The sequence below is a fragment of the Stegostoma tigrinum genome, chromosome 3, assembly GCF_030684315.1.
Source record: "Stegostoma tigrinum isolate sSteTig4 chromosome 3, sSteTig4.hap1, whole genome shotgun sequence".
NCBI lineage: Eukaryota > Metazoa > Chordata > Chondrichthyes > Orectolobiformes > Stegostomatidae > Stegostoma > Stegostoma tigrinum.
In genome coordinates this window covers 27,868,081-27,895,250 of record NC_081356.1, presented here as the reverse complement: position 1 = coordinate 27,895,250, position 27,170 = coordinate 27,868,081, and the positions used below count along the sequence as shown (strand labels likewise).

Below are 27,170 nucleotides of genomic sequence, written 5' to 3'. Positions count from 1 at the left end.
CATCATTCTTATGAAACAAAATTCTACAACATTGCCATTTGCTGTGCAAAAATATTCTTCCTACTATACTCCCTATAACTTTTGCCAAAAGCCTTTGGTCTCTGTCAGCTAATCTTTGGACTATCACCTAAATCTAACCTTGTCATAACCGCTATCAAATCTTGTCTAATTCTTTGTTTCAAGGAGAACAAACCTATCTCTCCAATCTAACCTTTTGAAAATCCCTCAATTCTGGAACCATTCTGGGTTCTGCCACTTCCATTGAGATATACTTGCTAGGTTGATAAGTGAAAGTAACACAATCGTTGCTTCCTTCCTTCCAAAGCTGCTTGGCTTTTGGTATATTTCTTTTTGGAAGAACACAACAGAGATCAGAGAATCTGGATTGAAGGCTATAGTGCTGTTCTATGGAGTTTCATGATGGTGCTGTAAGATATTGCAAGAGTCACTGTCCTAAATACCCAGAAAATAAAAGAGGAGTAGGCCACTCAGCCCTTCAAACCTGCTTTGCCATTATGACCATCTTATCTGTTCCCACTTTCCCCTCAAGATTCCTTTAGCCCCAAATGCTATATCTACCTCTTCCTTGAAATCATACAATATTTTGGCCTGGACTGCTTGTGTGGTAGTGAATTCCAGTCTCACCACATTCTAGCTGAAGAAACTTCTCCTCATCACAGTCCTAAATGGTTTACCCCATAATCTTGGACTGTGACCCCTTGTTCTAGACTCTCCCACCATCATGAACATCTTTCTTGCATCTATCCTATCTCGTCTTTTTAGATTTTTATCGGTTTCTGTAAGAATCCTCTCATTCTTCTGAACTTCAGCGAATATGATTCAACCTGTACCTCACATGCGAAGCTCGTCAAGCCAATCAATCAGTCTGGTAAACCTTCATTGCACTCTCTCTACAACAAGAGATTCTTCCTCAGTTAAGGAGACCAAAATTGCACATAATATTCTGGGGTAGTCTCACCAAAGCTCTGTACAATTGTAGCAAGACCTCCCCTGCTCCTGTATTCAAATCCTCTTGCTTTGTAGGCCAACGTACCCTTGGCTGTACCTGCATGCTTAACTTTGGTGACTGGTGAACAGGACAACCAAGTCTCATTGGCTGTGAGAGAGGAATGTGCATTCAGATAATAATTTGCTTTCCTTTTCTTGCTGCCAAAGTGGATGACCTCCTGGTTATTCAAATTATATATTGCATTAGCCCACTCACTCAGCTTGTCCTAATGGCACTAAAACATTTCTGCATCCTCCTCACATCTCATCCTCTTGTACAAGTCTGATATTTGTAATCTAACCAGATTATTCTTGGAAATAACTGTGGCAAATCACTTCATGCTTCATCACACATTGCATTACCTAACTTTCAAAAGGTTGGTGTTTGTTGTTTTTGTCAAAACTCTTGCTTTATCACTTTCCCAATTTACACAACTCCTGACCACTGAGATATGAAGGTATTAAATTGGGATACAAATGTAGTTTTAAAAAGTACACAGTTAATGCTTACTTAAAATGTTTTATGACCCTAACAGGTTTAAAAGGAGGGAAAAACTTATGACAGTATGTCAGACATTTTTCACTACATAACAAAAATAATATTGTGGTGACTATCAAAACAAAACACGCCCCTAAATGTCATTTGCCTTTCCACAGGGACTTTAGTCAAATGCACCAGTATCAGAAGGTAACTCTTAGACAGTTAACAGCAGTCTATACTTTCACCTGTTGTGTTAGGAGAACTATGTTGTCAGCCATTCTGACTAAGCATGCTCTACATCTTAAACAAACACAGAATGCTGGAGAAACCCAGCGGGCCTGGCAACATCCTGTGGAGATAGAAAGAGTTAGTGTTTTGAGTCCAATATGACTCTTCAGAAGCTGTCCATCTTCATTGTTTGGGAAATATTAAGCACACACAAGATGTATGAACTCCCTTGTGTTATGAAATTAGTACAACCAGCCATCTCCAAAGGCAAGAGATAACAAAGTGTGGAGCTGGATAAACACAGCAGGCCTAGCAGCATCTTAGAAGCACAAAAGCTGACATTTCGGGCCATTTTTCTGATGAAGGGTCTAGGCCCGAAACGTCAGCTTTTGTGCTTTTAAGATGCTGCTAGGCCTGCTGTGTTCATCCAGCTCCACACTTTGTTATCTCGGATTCTCCAGCATCTGCAGTTCCCATTATCTCATCTCCAAAAGCAGCTGCCTTTTTGGTTTGAGTAAAAGTACAAAATAAGTTGATGGTGACTCATTATATCATTGAAAAAAATGATGCAATAATTCACAAAATCATCCTGATTCAATAAACGTCAACATGATTTGCCCATCACACTCTGGACTCCTCTTCTCAGATTCCTGGTACAGTCCTAAGTTTTAACTTTTCACTGTGTTCAATTTGTGAACATATTCAGACACTTGCAATGTCTAAACCAAAACTTTAAAGCATTTCATGTTGTTGCAACATGTACACTGGACAAGGGCTATTTTCAGTATTTTGTGACAGTCGTAGGTTGGGGTTTTAATTTACTTTCCTCTCTTGAACTAGCAGTTGCACAATGGCAAATGTAATTCTATTTTCTTCCTTTATCATTTCTCCAAAGGGTGAGCACTAAAGATTAGTAATGAAAAAGGAAAATAAAATCAGTAATAATGGGAACTGCAGATGCTGGAGAATCCAAGATAATAAAATGTGAGGCTGGATGAACACAGCAGGCCTAGTAGCATCTCAGGAGCACAAAAGCTGACATTTCGGGCCTAGACCCTTCATCAGAGAGGGGGATGGGGTGAGGGTTCTGGAATAAATAGGGAGAGAGGGGGAGGCATACTGAAGATGGAGAGAAAAGAAGATAGGTGGAGAGGAGAGTATAGGTCGGGGAGGTAGGGAGGGGATAGGTCAGTCCAGGGAAGACGGACAGGTCAAGGAGGTGGGATGAGGTTAGTAGGTAGGAGGTGAAGGTGCGGCTTGGGGTGGGAGGAAGGGATGGGTGAGAGGAAGAACAGGTTAGGGAGGCAGAGACAGGTTGGACTGGTTTTGGGATGCTGGGTGGAGGGGGGGGAAGAGCTGGGCTGGTTGTGTGGTGCAGTGGGGGGAGGGGACGAACTGGGCTGGTTTAGGGATGCGGTGGGGGAAGGGAAGATTTGGAAACTGGTGAAGTCCACATTGATACCATTGGGCTGCAGGGTTCCCAAGCGGAATATGAGTTGCTGTTCCTGCAACCGTCGGGTGGCATCATTGTGGCACTGCAGGAGGCCCATGATGGACATGTCATCTGAAGAATGGGAGGGGGAGTGGAAATGGTTTGCGACTGGAAGGTGCAGTTGTTTATTGCGAACCGAGCGGAGGTGTTCTGCAAAGCGGTCCCCAAGCCTCCGCTTGGTTTCCCCAATGTAGAGGAAGCCACACCGGGTACAGTGGATGCAGTATACCACATTGGCAGATGTGCAGGTGAACCTCTGCTTAATATGGAAAGTGATCTTGGGGCCTGGGATAGGGGTGAGGGAGGAGGTGTGGGGGCAAGTGTAGCATTTCCTGCGGTTGTAGGGGAAGGTGCCGGGTGTGGTGGGGTTGGAGGGCAGTGTGGAGCGAACAAGGGAATCACGGAGAGAGTGGTCTCTCCGGAAAGCAGACAAGGGTGGGGGTGGAAAAATGTCTTGGGTGGTGGGGTCGGATTGTAGATGGCGGAAGTGTCGGAGTCAGTACTTTTGGAACATCTATACCAGGCCATGTATTTCAGTCTCACTTGAGGGAGACTTGAAGACAGAATCGAGATCAACATATGGAGTCATAGAGCTGTACAGCATGGATACCGACATTTCAGTCCAACTCGTCCATGCCGAGCAGGTACCCTAAATTAATCTAGTCCCATTTGCCAGCATTTGGCCCATATCCCTCTAACCTCTCCCTATTCCTCTGTCCATCCACATGCCATTTCCATGTTGTAAAAGTATTAGCATCCACTATCCTTCTCTGGTGGCTTATCCCATACACGCACCACTTTCTGCATGGAAAAGTTGCCCCTTACGTCCCTTTTATACCTTTCCCCTCTCACCTTAACCGTATATCATCTAGTTTTGGACTCCCCTACCCTTGGTAAGAGGCCATGACTATTCACTCTATACACGCCCCTCATGATTTTATAAAGCTTTATAAGGTCACCCCTCAGCCTCCTATGCTCCAGTGAAAATAGCCCCAGCCTATTCGGCCTCTCTCCGTAGTTCAAACCCTACAAATCTGATTACACCTTTAAATCTTTTCTGCTCCCTTTCAAGTTTAACATCATCTTTCCTATAGTAGGGAGAATAGAATTGAACGTAGTATGCTAAAAGAGTGCAGTACTGAAGGAATGCTGCACTGTTGCAAATGCCATCTTTCAGATGAGATGCTAAACCAAGGCAGTCGGCCCTTTCATGTGGAACTGAGCTGTATTTCAAAGAGCAGCAGGGGCCACCTTCCCAGTGACCTGGCCAATATTTATTCCTAAAATCACTTAAGATGATTGAGGCAAGAATGATCTAATCACTGTTTGCAGGATCTTGTTTTGCTGCCATTTTGCTTACATCACAAGAGAGCAGAGTGGTGGAGGGGTGCATGGGATACCCTGAAATCATGCAAGGTGCAAGAGGCATGCAAGATACATTAGGAAATAAAGTATCAACATTTTCTTGCCAATATTTTGCAACAGTAGAAGCTGAAATACCACAGATTTCAATATTTTGAGCAATATTAATTTTCATCAGCCAATCCCTGCAGCAAAACACTGGAATACTATTCCAAATCTCAATAAGGAAGTGGCTTCGTGCAAGCCTACAACTTTGCCTCATAAATCCAATTGCCCAAATGGTGTACCACAGCATTTTAAAATAATTTAGTTTTCTCAAAAAAAAATCCAGAGAAGAGCCACCTGTGAGCACTGCTCTGTTTCATATTAATAGCTCTACTGGGCTCCTGACTGTCAGTGTGTTAGCAGAATTCACTTTACTGCAGCAAAATTTAAATGTCATACAACAGATTTAGACAGTCAGATCTCTGGCAGCTCACACCACAAATGGGCATCAACAAAAGTACCTAAAGAGGTGGACTCAAAGCCAGGTTGTATTGCATCTAGCCAGAGGTATGGATCCACACAATGTACATTCACTCCATAAATTATCTAGGTAATTAAGTTCCTGCACATCAGTTCTTATACAAATGGAATTGCCATTCCTTTGCAACAAGTTTAATCTGGTAAGGTGGGGAGGGATCCGGTAATAATGACATGCATGTGAGATCTGAACAGACAGGAGGAGGGGGTTAAAGTCATACCATACTAAGTAACCAGGGCAACAAAACAAATATAGTTTTTTCCTAAATTCATTCACGGGATGTGGGCATCTCTGGCTGGGCCAGCATTTATTGCTGGTCTCGGATTTCCCAGAGGGCAGATAAGAGGCAACCATATTGCTGTGAATCTGGAGTCACATGTAGGCCATGCTAGGTAAATATAGTAGATTTCCTTCCCTAAAAGGACATTAATGAAGGAGGAGAATTTGGAAATGATTTCATGACCATTAAACTATTATTTCCAAATTTTTATTGAATTCAAATTCCACTGCCTACCATGGCAGGATTCAAATTCTGGCTCCCAGAACACTACCTCAAATCTCTGGATTAACAGTCTTGTGATAATACCACTAGACAATCACAATCCCCTAAAATGGAAACCTAATAGAAATTGGGAGGAGGCAGGAACAGACAGATGAGAGGAGGTAGGAAGAAAGAGAAGGGGAGAGAGGGAAGTAGGAAACCAATTACCGTTGGCTGAGCAAGTAGCTTTGACATGGAGACAGAAGTGACTTGTCAATGATGTTTGAGTACTGTAAGGACATTACTGAGATGAAAAGAAATTAATCAACTTTACTTTTTTTGTAATGAGATCATTCTAAATAAATTTTCCCTTAATATAATACATTTCATGTTTTTCTTCTGAAATAAACTTTTATGTTCTTTTATTGACAGCCTCTTGGTAAAGCTAATTCGAACATTTTGAACATGTGTTTCCTGGTTTCTGAGAGAATTTATTCTACTTGTTCTTTCCCAAAACCACTTGACACCATCTCAAATTTTTTGTCAATTTGGCAACCAGAAGCAGGTGTAGGATCTACCCGTGTGCGCTCAGTGCTAATTTATTCTATGGTATGGGTTGGGAGCCAGCACATTATGCAGTGAGTGCCATCTGGCCGTTACTGATGTGACGGTTTTCCAATATTTGCAAGAGATGCCTGTTTTTGCACCATCTACTGTAAACCTGTGAGGTGCTGTAAACTTCAAAATTGTAACAACTGTTCCGGTAGTGAAAGAATCAGCAATAACTCTTTCTAGAATAAACCATTTCATGAGATGAAATCAGAAGAGAAGTAGTTACAAAGGAATTAAAAGAAATTTGCTGTAATTTACACCTGTATTCCGCATGCAGACAGCCTCAAGGCCCTCCGCTTCTTCCTGTCCCGCAGGCCCGACCAGTCCCCCTCCACCGACACCCTCATCCGCCTAGCCGAACTCGTCCTCACCCTCAACAACTTCTCTTTCGATTCCTCCCACTTCCTACAGACTAAGGGGGTGGCCGTGGGCACCCGCATGGGCCCCAGCTATGCCTGCTTCTTTGTAGGTTACGTGGAACAGTCCCTCTTCCGCACCTACACAGGCCCCAAACCCCACCTCTTCCTCTGTTACATTGATGACTGTATCGGCGCCGCCTCTTGCCCCACAGAGGAGCTCGAACAGTTCATCCACTTCACCAACACTTTCCACCCCAACCTTCAGTTCACCTGGGCCATCTCCAGCACATCACTCACCTTCCTGGACCTCTCAGTCTCCATCTTAGGCAACCAGCTTGTAACTGATGTCCATTTCAAGCCCACTGACTCCCACAGCTACCTAGAGTACACCTCCACCCACCTCCTGCAAAAATTCCATCCCCTATTCCCAATTCCTCCGCCTCCGCCTCCGCCCCCACGATGAGGCATTCCACTCCCGCACATCCCAGATGTCCAAGTTCTTCAAGGACCGCAACTTTCCCCCCACAGTGGTCGAAAATGCCCTTGACCGCGTCGCCCGCATTTCCTGCAACACATCCCTCACACCCCGCCCTCGCCACAACCGCCCAAAGAGGATCCCTCTCGTTCTCACACACTATCCCACCAACCTCCGGATACAACGCATCATCCTTCGACACTTCCGCCATCTACAATCCGACCCCACCACCCAAGACATTTTTCCATCCCCACCCCTGTCTGCTTTCCGGAGAAACCACTCTCTCTGTGACTCCCTTGTTCGCTCCACACTGCCCTCCAACCCCACCACACCCGGCACCTTCCCCTGCAGCCGCAGGAAATGCTACACTTGCCCGCACACCTCCTCCCTCACCCATATCCCAGGCCCCAAGATCACTTTCCATATTAAGCAGAGGTTCACCTGCACATCTGCCAATGCGGTATACTGCATCCACTGTACCCGGTGTGGCTACCTCTACACTGGGGAAACCAAGCGGAGGCTTGGGGACCGCTTTGCAGAACACCTCCGCTCGGTTCGCAATAAACAACTGCACCTCCCAGTCGCAAACCATTTCCACTCCCCCTCCCATTCTTCAGATGACATGTCCATCATGGGCCTCCTGCAGTGCCACAATGATGCCACCCGAAGGTTGCAGGAACAGCAACTCATATTCCGCTTGGGAACCCTGCAGCCCAAATGGTATCAATGTGGACTTCACCAGCTTCAAAATCTCCCCTTCCCCCACCGCATCCCAAAACCAGCCCAGTTCATTCTCTCCCCCCACTGCACCACACAACCAGCCCAGCTCTTCCCCTCCACCCAGCATCCCAAAACCAGTCCAACCTGTCTCTGCCTCCCTAACCTGTTCTTCCTTTCACCCATCCCTTCCTCCCACCCAAGCTGCACCTCCATCTCCTACCTACTAACCTCATCCCACCTCCTTGGCCTGTCCGTCTTCCCTGGACTGACCTATCCCCTCCCTACCTATACTCTCCTCTCCATCTTCAGTCCGCCTCCCCCTCTCTCCCTATTTATTCCAGAATCCTCACCCCATCCCCCTCTCTGATGAAGGGTCTAGGCCTGAAACGTCAGCTTTTGTGCTCCTGAGATGCTGCTGGGCCTGCTGTGTTCATCCAGCCTCACATTTTATTATCTTATAAAAGAAATTTGCTTATGACTCATCCCTGGGAAGAAGTCAAAGCAACATAATCTATTTCCTGGGGGGAGAGAGGAAGTTACCCTGCTTGATAACCTGGTGCCCCGTGACAAATGGGCAATTAAGATTGCCTGCAGAAGGAATGTCTGGAGGTAAAAGGGTTATTTGTCGGAATGCTGTGCTTTGAATGGATGGTTAATGCCTAATTTAACAAGGAACAAGGAAGCTACTCCTGATAAAGATGATGAGCGACAGACACTGACTCCAGGAGCATAATGAATGTTAGGCATGAACAGATCTGAAGAACCATGAATAAATGTCACACCAGAAACTTTACAAGAAAGAAAATCCTATAAGAATTCAACATCAGGATTCTTCAGTCGTGGAACTTTGGAGAACAATATGGCACAATGATCAAAAACTGGATATATCCAGAGGCAGATGCTGTTGGTGAGAATTGTACATACCACCCAATTAATGGAGGAATTTAGCTAAGTTGAGTCATGAGGCTTACTTGACGGGACTTATTTCGGTTGCTACTTGAGATAAAGTTTAAGTAATTGTTTCAGTATTTGATGGTCTGTGAGATATCTTAATAAGCAGCCAATTTAAAGGTAGTTGTGGTAATTAACACACATTTTGCATCGTGCTAAAAATAGGCGAGACTTTGAATAGATCTAGCATCTCAAGGTTGGGCATCAGGTGGTGTTGTGGGCCATCAACAGCAGCATTGTACTCCAGCACAATCTATAATCTCATGGCCTGGCATATCCCCCACCCACTCATCATCATCAAGCCAGGAGATCATTCCTGGTTCAAAGGAAAGTGCAATAGATAACATGGCAGGAGCAGTACCAGGCATACCTAGAAATGTGGTGTCAACCTGGTGAAGCTACAAAACAAGAATGTTTACATAAGCAGCAAGTGGTAGACACAGCTAAGTGATCCCACAACAAATGGATCAGATCTAAACTCTGCAGTCCAGCCACATCCAGTTGTGAATGGTGGTGGACAATTCAACATCTCATTGGAGGAGGAGGCAACTCCACAAATATCCCCGTCCTCAATGATGCAAGAGACCAAATCATCAATGCAAAAGACAATCCATCTAAGCCTCCTCCAATGGTTCCCAGCATTGTATATTCTAGTCTTTAGCCAACTATTCATTCCGCATGATATCAAGAAACAGTTGGAGGCACTGGACACTGCAAAGCTTACAGATCCTGACAACATTCTGGCAATAACACTGAAGACTTGTGCTCCAGAGCGTGCCATACTAGTCAAGCTGTTTGGAGTACAGTTACAAAGCTGGCATCAATCCAACAATATAGAAAATTACCCAGGTACATCCCATAAACAAAAAGCAGGACAAACCCAACCCAAATAAATACTGTCCCAGGCTACTCTCCATCATCAGTGAAGTGATGGAAGGTGATATCAATAGTACCCTGCTTAGTGGTGCCATGGCTTTCTCCATGGCCACTCAGCTCCTGATCTCATTGCAGCCTGGTTCAAACATGGACAGAAGAGCTCAATTCCATAGGTGAGGCGAGAGTGACAGCCCCTGACATTAAGGCTGTATTTGACTTGAGTGTGGCATCAAGGAGCCCTAGCAAAATTGGTGTCAATGAGAACCAAGGGGGAAAACTCTTCCACTGGTTGGAGACATACCTGACACAAAGGAAGATGGTTGTGGTTGTAGAAGATTAGTCCTGGAGCTGAGATGACATCTCTGCAGGAGTTTGTCAGGGTAGTGTTCTAGCCCCAACCATATTCACATACTACATTAATAATCTTCCTGCCATAAGGTCAGAAGTGGAGATATTCTCTCATGTTTGCACAATGCTCCGCACCATTTGCAACTTCTCAGATACTGAAGCAGCTTAAATGCAACAAGATCTGGACAATATCAGGCCTGGGCTGAGAAGTGACAAATAACATTCATGCCACACAAATGTCAGACAATGACCATCTCCAATAAGAGACAGACAAATCTAACCACTGCCCCTTGACATTCAATGGTGTTACCATCACTTAATTCCCCCATTATCAATGGCCATCAATGGGTTACAATTGACCCCAGAAACTCAACTGGACTCACTACATAAATACAGCGGCTACAACAGCATGTCAGAGGCTAGGAATACCGGCCTCCCAACTCCCCAAAGCCTGTCCATCATCTATAAGGCACAAGGCAGGACTGGGATGGAATAGCACCCATTTGCTTGAATGTGTGCAGCTCCAACCACATTCAAGATGTTTGACAAAGCAGTTTACTTGAATGGCACCACATTCAAATATCCCTCCAACACCGATGCTGAGTAGTATCGGTGTGTACCATTTACAAGATACACTACAGAAAATCACCAAAGATCTTTGGATAGCACCTCCCTAACCCATGACCACTTCCAACTAGAAACATTTTTTTTTAAAGTTGTGTCTGTGTGGAATAAACTTCCAGAGAATGCAGGCACAGTCACAACATTTAAAAGACATTTGGATAAGTTCATGAGTAGGAAAGGTTTGGAGGGATTTGGGGCTAAGTGCAGGCAGGTGGGACTAGTTTAGTTTGGCTTGGACCGAAGGGTCTGTTTCCATGCTGTATGACCCTATGACATGGGCACACAGTTACCTGCAAGTTCCCCTCCAAACCACTCACCATACTGACTTGGAAATATAGATCGCTATTCCTTCACTTTCACTGGGCCAAAATCCTGGAATGCCCTCCCTAAGGGCATTGTGGTTCTACCTTCAGCACAACATGGCAGTGGCTCAAGAAGGCAGCACACCGTCACCTTCAGGGGCAACTAGGATCAGGTAATAAATGCTGGGCAGCCAACAACGCCCACATCCTATGAATACATTTTTTTTGAAAAAAAAAACCTCTTATTTGAGATTGTAATGTTTCAACTTGCAGAAAAGTTTGACTTTCCCCCTTGGCTTGTTTTCTAGTTATGGAACCACCAACTAGTTGAGATAGCTTGTCCCTATCAGCCCTCTGAAAAGTGATCAGCATTTTGAACAGTTCAGTTAAATTTCGGTTTAGGCAAGAATTTTCAGAAGTTGACTGGAAGAGTCTGTTTGCAGGTAAAGGGGCAATTGGGAAGTGGGAGGCCTTCAAAAAATGAGATAACGTAAGTCCAGAGGCAGTATGTTCTATCAGTGTGAAGGGCAAGACTGGTGGGTGTAGGGAATGCTGGATGACTGGAGAAATTGAAGCTCTGATCAAGAGAAAGGAGGCACAAGGCAGGTATAGACAACTGGGATCAAGTGAATCTCATGGTGTCTAAGGGGAGTAAGAGTACACTTAAGAGGGAAATCAGGAGGGCAAAAATGAGACAGATAGCTTTGGCCAATAGGGTTAAGGAGAATCCATGAAATTCTACAAATACATTAAGGGCAAATGAGTAACTAGGGAGAGAATAGGGGCCTCTTAAAGATCAACAAGTCCAATGTATGGAACGGCAGGAAATGGGTGAGACACCAAATGAGTATTTCGCATCAGTATTTACTGCGCAGATGGATATGGAAGATAAGAACTTGAGAGAAAACCAGTTGTATCTTGAAAAGTGTCCATATAAAAAGGGAGGTCGCAGTGGGCGTCTTAAAACTTAAAAGGCGGATAAATCCCTAGGACCTGATCTGGTGTATCCCAGAACTTTGTGGGAAGCTAGGGAAGCGATTGCTGGCTCCTTGTTGAGATATTTGCATCATCAATAGCCACAGGTAAGATGCCAGAAGACTGGAGGGTGCTTAATGTGGTACCATTATTTTAAAAAGGTGGTAAAGAAAAGCAAAGGGAACTACAGATTGGCAAGCCTGACACCTCAGGGGATTCTGAGGGACAGGACGTCTATTTGGAAAGGCAAGGACTAATCAGGGATACTCAACATGGCTGTGCGTAGGAAATCGGGTCTTACTAACTTGACTGAGTTTTTTTGAAGAGGTGATGAAGATGATTGACAAAGGCAGAGTAGTGGATGTTGTCTAAATGGACCTCAGCTAGGCATTTGACAAGGCTAACCAGGTTAACTCAATTGGAATCCAGGGAGGGCTAGCCATTTGGATACAAAATTGGCATGCAGGTAGGAGATGGATGGTTTTTTTTGTATGGGAGGCCTGTGACCAGCAGTGTGTCGTGAGGATTGGTGCTGGGTCCAATTTTGTTAGTTATTTATACAAACGATTTGGATGTGAAAAGGAGAAACGGTTTGTACGTTTGCAGATGACATCAAAATTGATGATATAGTGAACAGTAACGGTAATCTCAGAATATAACAGATCTTGAAGTGGCAGATGGAGCTTAATTTAGATAAATGAGAGGTATTGCATTTTGGCAAGGGAAATCATAGAATCCCTACAGTGTGGAAACAGGCCCTCCAGCCCATCAAGTCCACACTGACTCATCCCCTTATAACCCACCTAAGCTACACATCCCCGAGTACGTTGAGCAATTTAGAATGGCCAATCCACCTAACTTGCACATCTTTGGACAATGAATGGAAACCAGAGCACCTGGAGGCAACCCAGGGAGAATGTGCAAAATCCACACAGTCACCTGACAGTGGAATTGAACCCGGGTTCCTGGCGCTGTGAGGCAGCAGTGCTAACCACTGAGCCATTGTGCTGCCTTCTAGAAGTGAAGTTCATGGAATCCCTACAGTGTGAAAGCAGACCATTTGGCCTATAGAGTGCACACTAACCCTCTGAACAGCATTCCACACAGACACCACCCTTTCCCTGTAACCCTACATTTCCCGTGGCTAATCAAACAAGCCTGTATACCTGTGGACTGTGGGAGGAAACCAGAGCACAGCCACTCATGCACGGAAAATGTGAAAACTCCCCACAGATAGTTGCCCAAGGGTGGGCTTGAACCCAGGTCCATGGCACTGAGAGGCAGCAGTGCTAACCACTGAGCCACTTATAAACTTATCAGTAAGGTCCTGGGGAGTGTTGCTGAACAAAGAGACTTTGGGATGCAGGTTCATAGTTCCGTGAAGGTAGAGTCAGAGGTAGACAGGGTAGTAAAGGCAGCCTTTGGTACACTTGCCTTTATCGGCCAGTGCATTCAGTATAGAAGTTGTACAGCTGTACAGGACAGTGCCAAAAGTGGCCTAACCATTCTATGTTCAATTCCATTCTCCCTACTATAGGAAAGATGTTGTTAAACTTGAAAGGATGCAGAAAAGATTTAAAGATGTTACCAGATTAGTAGGGTTTGAACTATAGAGAAAGGATGAATAGGCTGGAGCGTAGGAGGCCCAGGTGTGACCTTATAAAGCTTTATAAAATCATGACAGGCACGTATAGGGCAAATAGCCAAGGCCTCTTACCAAGGGTAGGGAGTCTATAACTAGAGGGCATAGGGTTAAGGCCAGAGGGGAAAGATTTGAAAAAAGGACCTAACTGGCAACTCTTTCATGCAGAGGGTGCATGTATGGAATGAGCTGCCACAGGAAATGGAGGAGGCTGGTACAATTACAACATTTAAAAAAGGCATCTGGATAGATACATGAATAGGGACGGTTTAAAAGGGATATGGGCCAAATGCTGGCAAATGAGACTAGATTAATTTAGGATACCTGCTTGGCCTGGACGAGTTGGACCACAGGGTTTGTTTCTGTGCTCTACATCTCATGATTCTATAACAAGTGACGTTATAGATAAGAGACTGAGATTTTCTACTCCATTTAAAACAACAGGGAGAGTAGAATTTTGCATGAATATGCCACGCTTTCTAACTTTAATATTCTGCAAACTTCAGGATGACTGTTTACAATACCAAGTTTCAATTTGTCAACAGCTGTGGCATATCCTGGTATCATAATAAAGAGATGGCATGTTTAAACTGCCACACCTGCTAAAACAATCTCTGGCATATGAACAGTCTGAATTTTACAATTTTTGTCACTTTTCTCCATTGTAGGTGTTCAAAGCCATGTCCCTGGATCTTCACCAGCAACAGCTTTTCATCATTTTGCTGATTTTGTTTTACTATTATGCTAGCATGTATTCTAGTAATAATAAAAAAAATTCTTTAACTGCGTGGTTTTTCTTTGGGTTGTTGAAATGGTCTTTCATAAAATTAGGATAAATGGTTGCTAGGACTGTACCAATATTTGAAGGGGATCTCTTGCATAAATTAAGGTTGAAAACCAAAAACTGTGGCTCAGTTGGTAGCATTCCTGCTTTAGCAGCTGGTTTAAGTCCCCCACATTAAGTGGTACTGTTGCGAGAGCTGTCTTTTGGTTGGTGGCATTAACCAGAAGCCCAATCTGTCCTCTTGGCTGGATGTAAAACTCCCATGGGTAGGATTAGAATCACTGCCTTTATTAAGAGTAAGGAAGCCCCTGCAAATTTTTACCTCTTCAACTGATGTTGCTAAAGGATATGAACTGTCATTATCGCACTGCTGTTTGTAGGCATTTGCTTTGTGCAAACTGACTTGCGCATTTCCTAAAAACTATATAGAGGCAACTCAACCCTTTCTTTCTAGTTGCAAAATGACAGCTCATTATTCTCCCCGTGTTATGGAAGGTACAAAATTAATAATTCAATTCTGTGACACAAGCTGAAATAGCAAATATAAAACAGTATGGGTAAATCATAAAATCGAAATTCTAACTCTCACCAATTTACAAGTCAGTCCCTTACTTTAGGGCCGAAATTTCAGTAAAAGATTCCAAGGGAGTCATATGCATGTTTGAATTGTCCCCCTATATTTACAGGGCATAAAAAACTGCATGAAGTCACTACTTATAGACAAGATATTGATGCATGCTTTTATGCAGCATTTAATCATCAAAATTTACATGCTTGCAATTAATTTAGAATTCAACACAAAAATCTAATTCAATGTGACTATTTTCTCCTAGATTTAAAAGAAATCAAGAGGTTGCGCAGGGCTTATATTCATGCAATTTTAGATCAGATTTCTTTCAATTGCATAGATTTTTTTCATGCAGAAAAGGAGAAAAGATTTGAATATTTTTTCATGTCATCCTCACTTCTATTACCTTTCAACAAAATGCATATCTTGAATGAAAAGTACTTCTAATTGTGGCCACTCACCACGTTTAATGCAGACACCATGTGAGATCCCAAGTGAAAAGAGAAAGACAACAACTGCACAAAATGTCAACTCACATTGACACATCTGATAGCGTGTCATGGTCACACCTCCCCAAGGAGATAGCGTGACACATCATATGTTACAGCCAGAAATGAGAGCGACAGATACACCACAGAATTTAAAGGCATAAGCCAATTTGATTGACGTTAGCATACAGGCGACCTCAACAAGAGAAGCCTATTTGGCCACTGTGAGATAAATGCTGACATGAGATCTAACCACATAAACTCTCTACCCTCAAGATTTTTGCAAGCCAAAGACACGAACGATCCTTAGTTTGCGATTAATCCAGATTCATGGCTATTTGTGAATGGGAGTTCTGATTCTCACTGACCTTTGTATATAGGACTAATTTGTAATTTCAGTTCTGAAAGTCTGACTAATTTTCAGTCCCAAACAGTGCAAGTTTATTACTTCCAGCCATTCACCTTAAGATCTTGAAACTTTGACTAAATGGTAACTGTGGTGTGGAAAAGAATTTTATCCATCTGCACAAGACCTCTCAATCATTTAAAAAACTCTCATCTGTTCAAGTTCCAGGTTGGGTTAAAACTTGGATTTGGTTCTGAGTTATCTTTGGTTATCCAAATCACCAGAAAGTAGAAAGTTCTTATTCATTTATGAAACATGGTGTGTTACTGGTGTTGGAGTTCATGTTGGAGTGTCAATAGCATAGCCTGTCCCTTCCATTCTGATTGGAGAGTGCCATTTAAAGACATGTATAGTGGGTACAGAATTGTGTATATCAATTGTGCACACTCCTACATCAGACAATGAAATGAAGAACATTTTTATTCTCAATGAACTTTTTTTTAATAAAAGCCATACCCTAAAATATTTGAAATACTTTTGCATCAACATTCCACATATACTTTTAGCATTGTCAGAATTATGCTAAAAAGACCAACTCCAGTTTGTTAAATTAGATAATACTGACTTCCATGTAGTCTAATAATGGATAACATTATGGGGAGGTGCTGATTTTAGATGCGATGTTAAACTGAGTTTTCCCTCCAGGTGGATGTGAAAAGGTTCTGTGGCATTATTTACAGCTGACACGTGGGAATTCTCCCCGGAATTCTGACAATTTTCCAGTTCTCCAACAAACATCACTGAAACAGACTATATGGTCATTATCTGATTCCTTTGGAGTTCTTTCTGGAACAACCATTATATTTCAGAGCTCTTTGGAATATTCAGAGTTTGTGAAAGAGGCTATGTAAAAACTCAAGTTCCTTCTGTTTGTAGTCATATGTAGTTTTCTTTTCATTGGATTGGTAATTAATATGACTGCTCGGTTTCTTCACAGGACAATGACAAGCAGTTGTTTTCCTCCTAGTGTTAACTTGGTATTTGATGCTGCATTCTGCAATATTCTGAATAAAAAGTAATGTTTGCAAAGTAAAGTAACACATTGTAAAGCAAAGATCATTGAAAACTGCTGAGCCTTCAAACAGTCACTCCCGTTAAATGGTACAAAACTTCCAAAACAAAATTAAATGAAAACAGAAATCCAGATCTGCTATAAAATTCTCCCTTACATATAACAAATTCATCCTCATTTTTCATAATTGTGCATTTTTAAAAAAAAATCTTTTGACATTGTATCTAACTAGAAGTGACTTTCTTTATTCCCCCATTACCGTGAAAAATCACTTCTCCATCACTGAGCATACTATGCCTTTAATCTATTTGCTCACGGGAGTCAAATTAAGCTAAAGCAATTCATTTATGTTCCAATGTTTTCTAAGTGGTTTATTCTAATTTACCACCTGCCTGGCAAAGTGGGTCAGGATGCACTGGGGCAGAATAAGAGTGTTGAGTGCCAACATTGGCATAAATCCAAAATGGTCAACTCAGCAGTGAATTAAAACAAATTTATGAACAAAGAAAACTTCTCAAACTAATCCAGATATTTTTTATAGTCAAGTTATTCACGTTCAGTATGGAGGGAAATAAAAATTACACATGCCATTTACATCACTATTTTGTCAATAAATATCACATAAGTGATGAATTCCATAAAGACTGGATTTGTAAACATGCCATTTATCAAAATGAGTTATAAATGATAAAGTAATTCTTTAATAATTGCTGGCATTGAGATTTAAGTGATTGTAATAGAGCATTTGCAACAGTAAAGAAGCCCCTATTCCTAGTGTACAGGACATACCTGTGAATATGTACTTACCAAGTGAATGTCAAACTCGGAATCATCATCATTTTCTATTTCTAGTGTACTCTGCTCCAATGTTAAACAGATTGCACTGTCTTCCAAAGTAACAGTGGAACTAGTTGGGTTTCCCTCCCTGAAATTACAATTTTAACAAACAATTGAAAGGTAGTTTGCTCATAACAGATAAAATGATGAAGTGCAGTTTGGAACTCAATATCGCACAAAGAATTTTTTCCATAATCAATAAAGGTAGCCAACCTTGACATTGAAAGATTATCTATGTTAGTTTGCAACAGGGAGGAAATGCATTTAATACTTTTATTCTTTGGTATCAAGAGTGAGGCCACATTTATTGCCCATCCCTAATTGTCACTAAAACTCAATGGCTTGCTGGGCTATTTTAGAGGGTAGTTAAGAATCAACCGTAACTGTGGGTCTGGAGCTATATGTAGGCCAGAATGGAGAAAGATGGCAGATTTCTTGCCTTGAAGGGCAATAATGAAACTAATGGGTTTGAATGACAGTCAGTAGTAATTTCATGGTTACCATCACGGCAATTATTTTTCATTTCTCCACTTAATGGAGTTCAAATTCTGTCAGCTTCCGCAGTGGACCTTTACTCCACTGCAGTAACCTGGCCTTCTGGATTACTCATCCAATGATATTACCTCCTTGTAGCTGTCTCTCATAATCCCTCCCATGCTGTTGTTGCACACAGGCTGAAATCCAATAATTTAGATGAATAAACAGGACTTTCACCAAAACTGTATCAAGGTGTAAGGGTATTATTTAAAAAGCCTACTCCTCTATTCTGTCATAATTGGGTCCAGAAGAAGGCTTCCTCAATACTGGAGCATTTTGATGTCTATGACATTAACTTATATTGGAATACAGTCAATGCCAACTCTATCTTAGTCAAGACTTTGTCTCTATCTTAATTGGTTGAATGGCTGGCTGGCTTGCGATACAGTGTGACACCAACAGCACAAGTTCAATTCCTTTACTGGCTGAGGTTACCATGAAGGACCCTCCTCCTCAATGTCTCCCACTGCATTTGGCATGGTGACCTTCAGGTTAAACTGCCAACCATTGTCCCACTCTCATGACAGCACCCCCATGTGCTGCAGTAGGACAATGGTGTCCACACTTTTTAGTTGAAAAAGCTATTCCAAATAATCAGATGAACTTACAAGACTTCTCAATGATATAAATCACCCATATTCACATTAACCTTTTACAGTATCTACATCATGACTGATCCCTAACAATTGCACTGAAAAGAAAGTCCAATTTTTTGCCCAACCATTGTACGTCCTGCTAATTTCACATAGATTTGTTAACACTAGATGGAGGTATTTGTTGTAAACTGTGTAGTTGCCTGCTTTTTAAAAAAACATTGGATGTGTTGCGATGGAAGCTGGTGTTCCAGAAGTTGTATCATGAGTGACTGTAGAAATTAATTCAATGAGGATGGCTTTCTTCACCACACTCTCCCCACCAACGTCATCTCACTAGGGACTTTCATATCAATGAACATTCCCTTCGACTTCTGTATGACCAACACAAGGATTGCACACCCTTTCAATTCAAAACGATCACAAAACCAAAATTACGTCACTTAATCATTTTGGGAAGCCTCTGGCCGTTTTTGAAAAGCCATGAATAGCTTGGGAACACAAGATTTTGTTCTAACCTAGTCTTCTTTATCTCAAAACTGAATGGAGGAGTTCTAAACGCTATTCTTAATTACTCTCTCCAAGTAGAGAATGCTGAAACCCAACAGTTGATCCTTTGTATCACTGCAGCAGCTGCCTTCGAAACAAACATTGGGAATTTCTCTTTGGTGTCAATACCAAACTAATGCCAACTTGAATGCGTAATTGAAAGTCATGAGCAAATGGAAACAATAAGGAATTACACTGCAAATTGGAAAAGGAATTACTGTGAGCTAGTAAATATAACAGTGAGTGGAAAATCGCTGGCGGGGGAATGATTGAAGCTGTTTGAGGATTAAATCACGTAAAGAAGTTTGTGTACTCATATGTAAAAGATAAATTGAGCTTTTTTTGAAAGAAAGGCTACATATTCTACAGCAACACGCCAGTGCATGAATTTGTAACAGGTTGTCAATTTACTCAGATACCATATTTCCGAGCTGATCTTTTAAACAAACACAGCTCAGAGTTTGAGAACATGCTTGAATTCACAAGGGCATGAACCTCCTGAAAATAATGTCCAATATTCCCTCAAATAAGCCACAGCAAGCAAAATCTATAGGTTGACAGAACTAGTTTAAGCACATATTGCAACATTTGTACTTTGAGGAACGACCACCTATTTAGAAGATTTAGGTATGAAAGCACTTTATCAACAAATAAAAATTATTTTGAAAAGATTTTTTGTCAAAGCTTTTCATCTTACTCATCAAGGTGAGTCATGAGAGATACCAAAGTGAAAAAAATCAATTGTACTGTATGAGCATACTGGTTGGTTGGAAAGTGGACAATGATTTGTCGAGGGACTGTCACGAAGAGTATACCAGTTACACGATAACTGACATTTAACTGCCAAGATCTGTTTGAATTTTAAACCAGGCAGGTTAACTCTGATCAAGGTCCTGTTTGGCCTATGTGACTCCAGAGCTGAGGCAGTGAGGTTGACTCCTAACTGCATTCTTGTAATGGCTTGCAAGCACCTCTATTTTTATTAGCAATGGTAATAGATACTGGCCTTGCCAGCAATATCCACATTCATGCTTTAGTTGCTCATCACCCAAGCTTACCAGCTGGCCGATACCACCATTGTGGCACTGGGACACTCACGTTTTTACTTAAATGATCTGACTTGAGTATTCTGACTAAGTATTCTGACAAATACTATTGCTCCATTGCAGAACTGAGAACGCTCAGCCTGTATAAGAAGTGCTACCCAGATATTGGCAAGTCTGAAGAGTTGCTAAGCAGGGAATGAGGAAACTATCTTGGTCAATAATAAACAAAAGTCCTGCTCAGTAAAAGGTGCTATATAATGCAAGTCTTTTTCACCTTAAAAAAAAAATCACACGAGCTGTAGGAGGAATTTACAGTTAAAAAGCCACCTTGACACAAGCACAACAGGAGAGGATAAAGCAGACAAGATACCACAGATTTGGCTAGAAAAGCCTTACTGACAACAGGAAAAAGATTCAGGAACTGTATTAAGTGTGGCATTTTGTCATGGACATTTCTTCATTGGGAATATTATCACTACCTAGCAATTCTGAAAGCTTCCTGTATCCATCTATACAAAGCAAACAGTGCAATGTTAAAATAGTATTATAGAGCTGGATCACTGGCATCTTGAATCAATTAAATATCCATTTTCACCATTGGCTCTAAACTTGGTTGGGGGCGGGGGGGGGGGGGGGGGTTCATTCCTGTCCCCAATTAAAGTCACAATTAGAAATTTGCAATTACAGTCACAATGGGCAGAGAACCGTCCTCATGACTCTGATTGTCTGATCCGCAATGCACAATTTTATGCTCATAGTTTGGTTGATCTTGAAAGTACCAGTGTTGCAATATGAACAAAATGCTTTAAAATCCACTGAAAGATTACAAGAAATAAATACTCCTTTGTTTGAGTTGTAAATGCATTTTGCACCATACTGAGCAAAGAAAATCACTTCTTTGAGACCTAAGTTGAAGTATTCACCCATTTGATTATTTATAGACTGTAACAAAATAAGTAATTAAAGACCAGTCATTAAAAAGTGTACTGTTTGTTGGAATCATAGAATCCCTACAGTGTAGAGAGAGGCCATTTGGCCCATCGAGTCTACACCGACTCTTTGAAGAGTATCCCACCCAGAACCACCCCATCCCTTAACTCCACATTTACCATAGCTAAACCACTTAGTCTGTACATCCTTGGACACTGAAGGCCAATTCAGCACAGCTAATTCACCCATCATGCACATCTCTGTACGCAAACATGAAAGAACATGCAAACTCCATACAGTCACCCAAGGCTGGAATCAAATTGGGTCCCTGGCACTGAGACAACAGTCCTAACTGCTGAGCCACCATGCTTTGTTTCAAGATACCAGGAGCAACACATAACGTAAATAAAGAGAAACTATTTCGATCTTTTGGGGATAACACAGTGTGGAGCTGGAGAAGCACAGCAGGTCAGGCAGCATCAGAGGTGCAGGAACGTTGACATTTCGGGCTGGACCCTTCTCAATTCCGAAGAAGGATGCCAACCTGAAATGTCAACTTTCCTGCTCCTCTGATGCTGCCTGACCTGCCGTGTTCCTCCAGCTCCACACTACTATCTCGGGGTCCAGCATCAGCAGATCTTACTATCTCTATTTTTAGGGAGGAATTTAAGATGGATATCTGAAAGTGGCAGCTGAATCCATCAAGAGGAAACTGATGCTAAACCACTGCACACAAAGTTAGAGTTTTGGGAATCACTTTTCCAAATTACAACTGATGAGATCAATTATTAACTTTAATATCAAAACCTGTGGATTTTTGTTAATTAACATTATCAAAGATACAGGCCAGAAGTGGACATCTTGAGTTAGGCTACAAATCAACAATAATCTCAGTGACTGGTGAAACAGGCTCAAGGGGTATAGTAGTCTCTTCCTGCTCCTACTCTAACTTGCCCCAATTTATTTACCTGGTAACCAGCAAGTACCTGAACTTCACCCTGTCACATCCATATAAATACTGAGTCTATTGGAGAGTTAGCAGGGCTCAGATTACAATTTCCTTTATTCTGCATTTAACTGCGCATAATGGATGTTAGAATTTGCTTTCCATTTACCCCTAGCTAATGTTGAGCATCAACAGCTTCACTGCTGACCTTAAACCCAAAAATCTATCCATTAACTGCATTTGCAAAATTCTCCTGATCAGCACGAACTGAAATAGTAGTTCAGGAGTCAGTCTTATTGACAGAATCTAGACACTGAGCTTCTTCCTCCTCCCCGCCAAGATAAGCAAAACAATTTTGTATTAAACTTTCTTAAACTACAACATACACCAGTTGTACAAAAGCCTTGGATCAAATTTATGTGTCTTTTAATGCAACACTGGTACTTTCAAGAACAACCAAACTATGAGCATAAAAAGGTGTATTGCTGATCAGACAATTAGAGTAATGAGGACGGTTTTCTGCCCATTGTGACTGTAATTGCAAATTTCTAATTGTGACTTTAATTGAGAACAGGAATGACCCTCCCCCCACCCCAAGTTTAGGGCCAATGGTGAAAATGGGTATTAAAAATAGTCCTGGAGAACAACATAAAAAATTTTAAAAGAATACTTTATCATAAAACAAATAGTTACTAAGAATTCAGAACAGAACAGAACTTTAGTTTTCAAACATAACGTCTGCAAAACAGTCACGAACATAGATAATATATTTGAGGTTTACTAGCACTCAAGATTCTCTTTAAAAACACTACAGTACTTATCAGTTTGTTCATAAGCTGCCTCCAACTGCTTTGGTGAACTTAATGTATTTTGGTCACTTCTTAAATTGAATATTCAAGTGTTTGAAATTTACCAGTATTGCTGAAAGCCAGTTTTGAGCACAACCTTCAGAAAGAAAAGCCATTAGTTTATCACCCCAAAATATAAACTGCACTCTTATACTTATTACTGGACTGTTTAATCATCTGGATTAGTTCTGGAGTGAAGGGGAGAATCAGAAAGCTTTAACATAATGAGACGTGTAATGGATTTCCCCTTTGGAAAAGCAAGTTGCTTGGACATGATTTTCTTTTAACTTTGATGCTGACCAGACATTGATGTATAAGTGTAGTACTGGGACTAGAACCCTCCAGCTGCCTTGATATCATTTTCCTCAGTCTGTTCATATGATACCATAGGGAATCAAACCTTCGAAACCAAGTGGACATAAAACCCTGATGGAGTCAGAACAGAAAGCTTTATTGTTGGTAAATATGTGTTAATTGTCAGTCAGCAAAATTTTTAATCTTCCATCATATTTAGGTCTTTATAGTTTTCTCTTCAACCTTTTGTCAAAAATTAATCCTTTGGTGATCTGCGGATTTTCTTCTTCATACCGTTTAACAAATTCAAGTACCTGGGTCTTGGTGAGAGTAAAGTGAATTGAAAATAGACAACATTTACAGTCACCAAAGCAGCAACTATGCCTCTGCACATTGATTACATTTGTTAAACAATGTCTCTAATTGTACGTTTAGTGCTATAGGTTTTCCCACAGAAACCACTAATTACAGATCCAGGACAACGATGCTCAACAGGGTAGGTTCACATTGAGTTCAGACAACTCCAGGTCCTTTAAAAGGGAAGTAAAGAAACATTTGGAGGATATCTTGTTCCATCTGCTGTATGGATTTTCGCTGATGACTTTCTTCATCCCAGCTTTTTGCCTTGATCATTTTTTACACCAGTGAGTTCTCAGCTTATCCAAGTCTTCTCCGTATTCATGTTTAAGACTTGGAGAACCCACTTATACCAGGATTGGAGTTGATTTCAGATTGTAGGGTGTAAGTATTTGAGAGTAGGCTAGCCTTTGCTTTCTCCTTGTCTTTCTCCATCACTGTTACTTATGACAACGTGTGCTCAATTCTTTGAGTTGTAAGCATGTTTGTTTATTACTCTGATTAGTGCCCAGGCCTCTGTCAACTCCATGCCAATTTAAATACTCACAACCTCACATAAATCACCAGGGACCTCCTTTGTGTTATCCGATTGACTGAGATGAACAATACTGATTATACCTCTGTGATTTTATTACCCCAAACCAAAGGTTACTGTAACATCTCTCAAAGTGAGTGTAATTACATTCTGAATTAAGGACACTCTTTTGCAGTGGTTACGCTTCAGATAACCATGATTGATGGTGCTGCAATTCTGTTGCTAATATTCAAAACTAAATTTCAGAAATGAGGAATAGGGAGTTAGATCACCCAGAGTTCTTTAGTGCTTGATATCAAAGTTGATATCAAAGAGATCTATTTTAACTTATGTATCATGCTCCCTGTAATAAACATGCAGGAGCTGGTTAGTGGATAGTAGGGGCGCTAGTTATACCCTTTCTTGAAAAAAGGGAAACTTTGACAAGCTAACCCAAAACATGAGATTGTGAAATTATAATTGTGCACTCCATCGACAAGTGACCTGACAAAAATCATAAATACCCCAGCAGTTCCAGTATTGTTCACAACATCGTGCGGCATTTTGTGCGTCATTCTGTTAATATTTGCCAATGTACCAAATTAAGTTATAAAGAAAAAAAGCTACAAGGCACATAACACAGATTGTTGCCAAAGTGAACCTGCTATTTTAGTGAGAGGAGGAGAAAAACAGCATTGTTAATCCAGAAAGTAAATCTTGCAGAGTCCTAGTTAATGTCTGAAATTATTTTCAATTTCTTACTGAAGTGCAACAATATCGCACAACACCAATAAGTCAAATTTCCACAACAGCGAAACAGTGTTTAAATTTCACTGCTACCATCAGACTCAGTCTCAAGAGTGATGAGGAATAGCATTGGAAACCAATTATGCACCAAAATGTAATGATCTGTTTCTATTCCCTAATCAGCAAGGGGCAAGAATATCAAAATATCAGTTACAAATACTATAACATTTCAGATAACAAAAGGTGTAGAGCTGGATGAACACAGCAGGCCAAGCAGCATCAGAGCAGCAGGAAGGCTGGCGTTTCCGGCCTAGACCCTACTTCAGAAAAATTCTGTCTAGGCTCGAAACGCCAGCCTTCCTGCTCGGCCTGCTGTGTTCATCCAGCTCTACATCTTGTTATCTCTGATTCTCCAGCATCTGCAGTTCTTGCTATCTGTATAACATTTCAGATCAATTTGGTGCTTCAAACCGTATCAAATATTGAATGTCTGCTGCAGTATCACAGCTTACATAAAATTGTCTAAGATTTGCACAGGGATGCTGTTGGAAACTTTTTTAAACCTGACATTCAAGGGTTGATATCATTGCAATATCAGGAAATTCAACAGATTGTAATATACCAAATCAGAATGCAATATTCAACAGCAAGCATACTCTACAAAGTAACAGGACTCATACTTGTGTGAAGAGTTTGCAGTTCCTTCAGACGGTGTCTGTTCATTCAGAAATAATGATGTCGAGGAAAGGGTTGTTGCTAAGGAGGCCGCTTCACATAAAGATGTGGTGCTGGGAAGCAGGTCCGGTCGTCTCCGATATCCTATTGCTACAAAGAGGAAAATAGAAGTCCATATTAAGGATCCTTCTGACCCACCCAGACATCCTAAGTTTCCTCTGAGTGGCCCCTACCTCTTCAGCCTTTTCCAACTTATACAATCCTTCAATATCTCCGTGATCCTGAGTGTGAGTGCTTGTGCACATCCAATTTCCTTAACTCCACATTTAGTCATTAAGATCTCAAGCTCTGGGCCTCACCCTCTCCTTCTTTATGATAGCCCTGGCATGACCACGTCTCAACCCATTACCCCAGCCTGACCTAATCCGTACCTGACCACTGACTGCCCACAAAGTGACCACATCCTGACCTATCATCCCCCTGTATTTACAAACTCACCAACCACATTTCACCACCAACTCACCATTCAACTAGTTTCCCCTGACCTACCACAGCCCAAATCACTCAAGCTGCCCACCCAAAATGACCACTACCTGACTGACCACTGTACCTCCCAACCCAGCATCCCCTGTCCACCTGACTACAACCCCTGACCCAACCATAACACCCATCCACCTTCCTACCTAAGCTGCACCTTCCCCAAAACCAATTACAACAGTTAAAGTCTACCTTCAGAATATCATATTAAGTACCTAATATATAGAAGTATCTAAAAAGGGGCTAAATCTCTTTCCTTTCCTACTGAACTCTACTGCACTCCTAGAAACTCCTAAGGATGTGGTATTGGAAGATTCTGGAAGAAATATGAAACAGCAGCACAATTGGTGGAAAATTTTCCAGCAATCTGCTCGTCATTGCTGCTTTATGCAAGATCTGGGCCATTGTACAACTATTATAATACTGTGTGAGCAAATTTGAAGCCTACGCGAACGAAGGGGAACAAGTCACTGCATGATAGAAAGCATAGAATAATGGCAAACAGTCCCTTTTCAGACTGGAGGGAAATGAACAGAGTTGGCGAACAACTCCAAATGTGAACATTAGCACCACGGCTCTTCACAGAATCACTGCAGTGCAGAAAGGGGCCATTTGGCCCACTGAGTTGGCATATTTAATATTTGTTAACTATCTGAGCTCAAATAACTTCAAAGTTGGACTATGCCATTAATTTTGGAAAAGTCATAAAGATACAGGATTGTAAGAGATCAGGAGGACTGAGACCAGGGAAATAGGCAGATGTATGGTCGATGAAATATAGCACTGAGGTGTGAAGTGATCTATCTTGGTAGGAAGAATGTGAAGAGACATACAATTAAAGTGGCTACCACACAGGCAGAAGATATTAGTGTCTCTGCTGGCAAGGGTACGTCAACTAGTCACACTCTCCTGCCTTTTCTCCATAGCCTGAGTGTTTCTCTTTATAGATCAATTTTCTTTTGAAAACTAAAACTATGACTGAATGTGCCTTTAGCACATGCAGGCAGTGCATTTCCTATCCTAACCACAGGCTATGTAAAAAG

The 27,170-nt window shown here is 41.6% G+C and overlaps 1 protein-coding gene across 18 annotated transcripts in view; it reads right to left on the bottom strand.

Moving 5' to 3' along the window:
• LOC125450665 (phosphatidylinositol 4-phosphate 5-kinase type-1 beta-like) overlaps window positions 1–27,170 on the bottom strand; it is a 144,423-nt gene that overhangs the window by 2,194 nt on the left and 115,059 nt on the right. For 13 of the 18 annotated variants that reach the window (XM_059643975.1, XM_048526686.2, XM_048526689.2 and 10 more), the window contains 3 exons: window positions 25,596–25,740; window positions 17,525–17,642; window positions 16,148–16,709 (listed from right to left, as the gene is read on the bottom strand). In XM_059643975.1, coding sequence (XP_059499958.1) covers window positions 16,530–16,709; window positions 17,525–17,642; window positions 25,596–25,740 — 443 coding nt within the window. In that variant the 3' untranslated portion in view covers window positions 16,148–16,529. Of the gene's footprint in view, window positions 1–16,146; window positions 16,710–17,524; window positions 17,643–25,595; window positions 25,741–27,170 lie in introns of those variants that run through there. The other 5 variants (XM_048526699.2, XM_048526698.2, XM_059643984.1 and 2 more) reach the window with 3 other exon arrangements.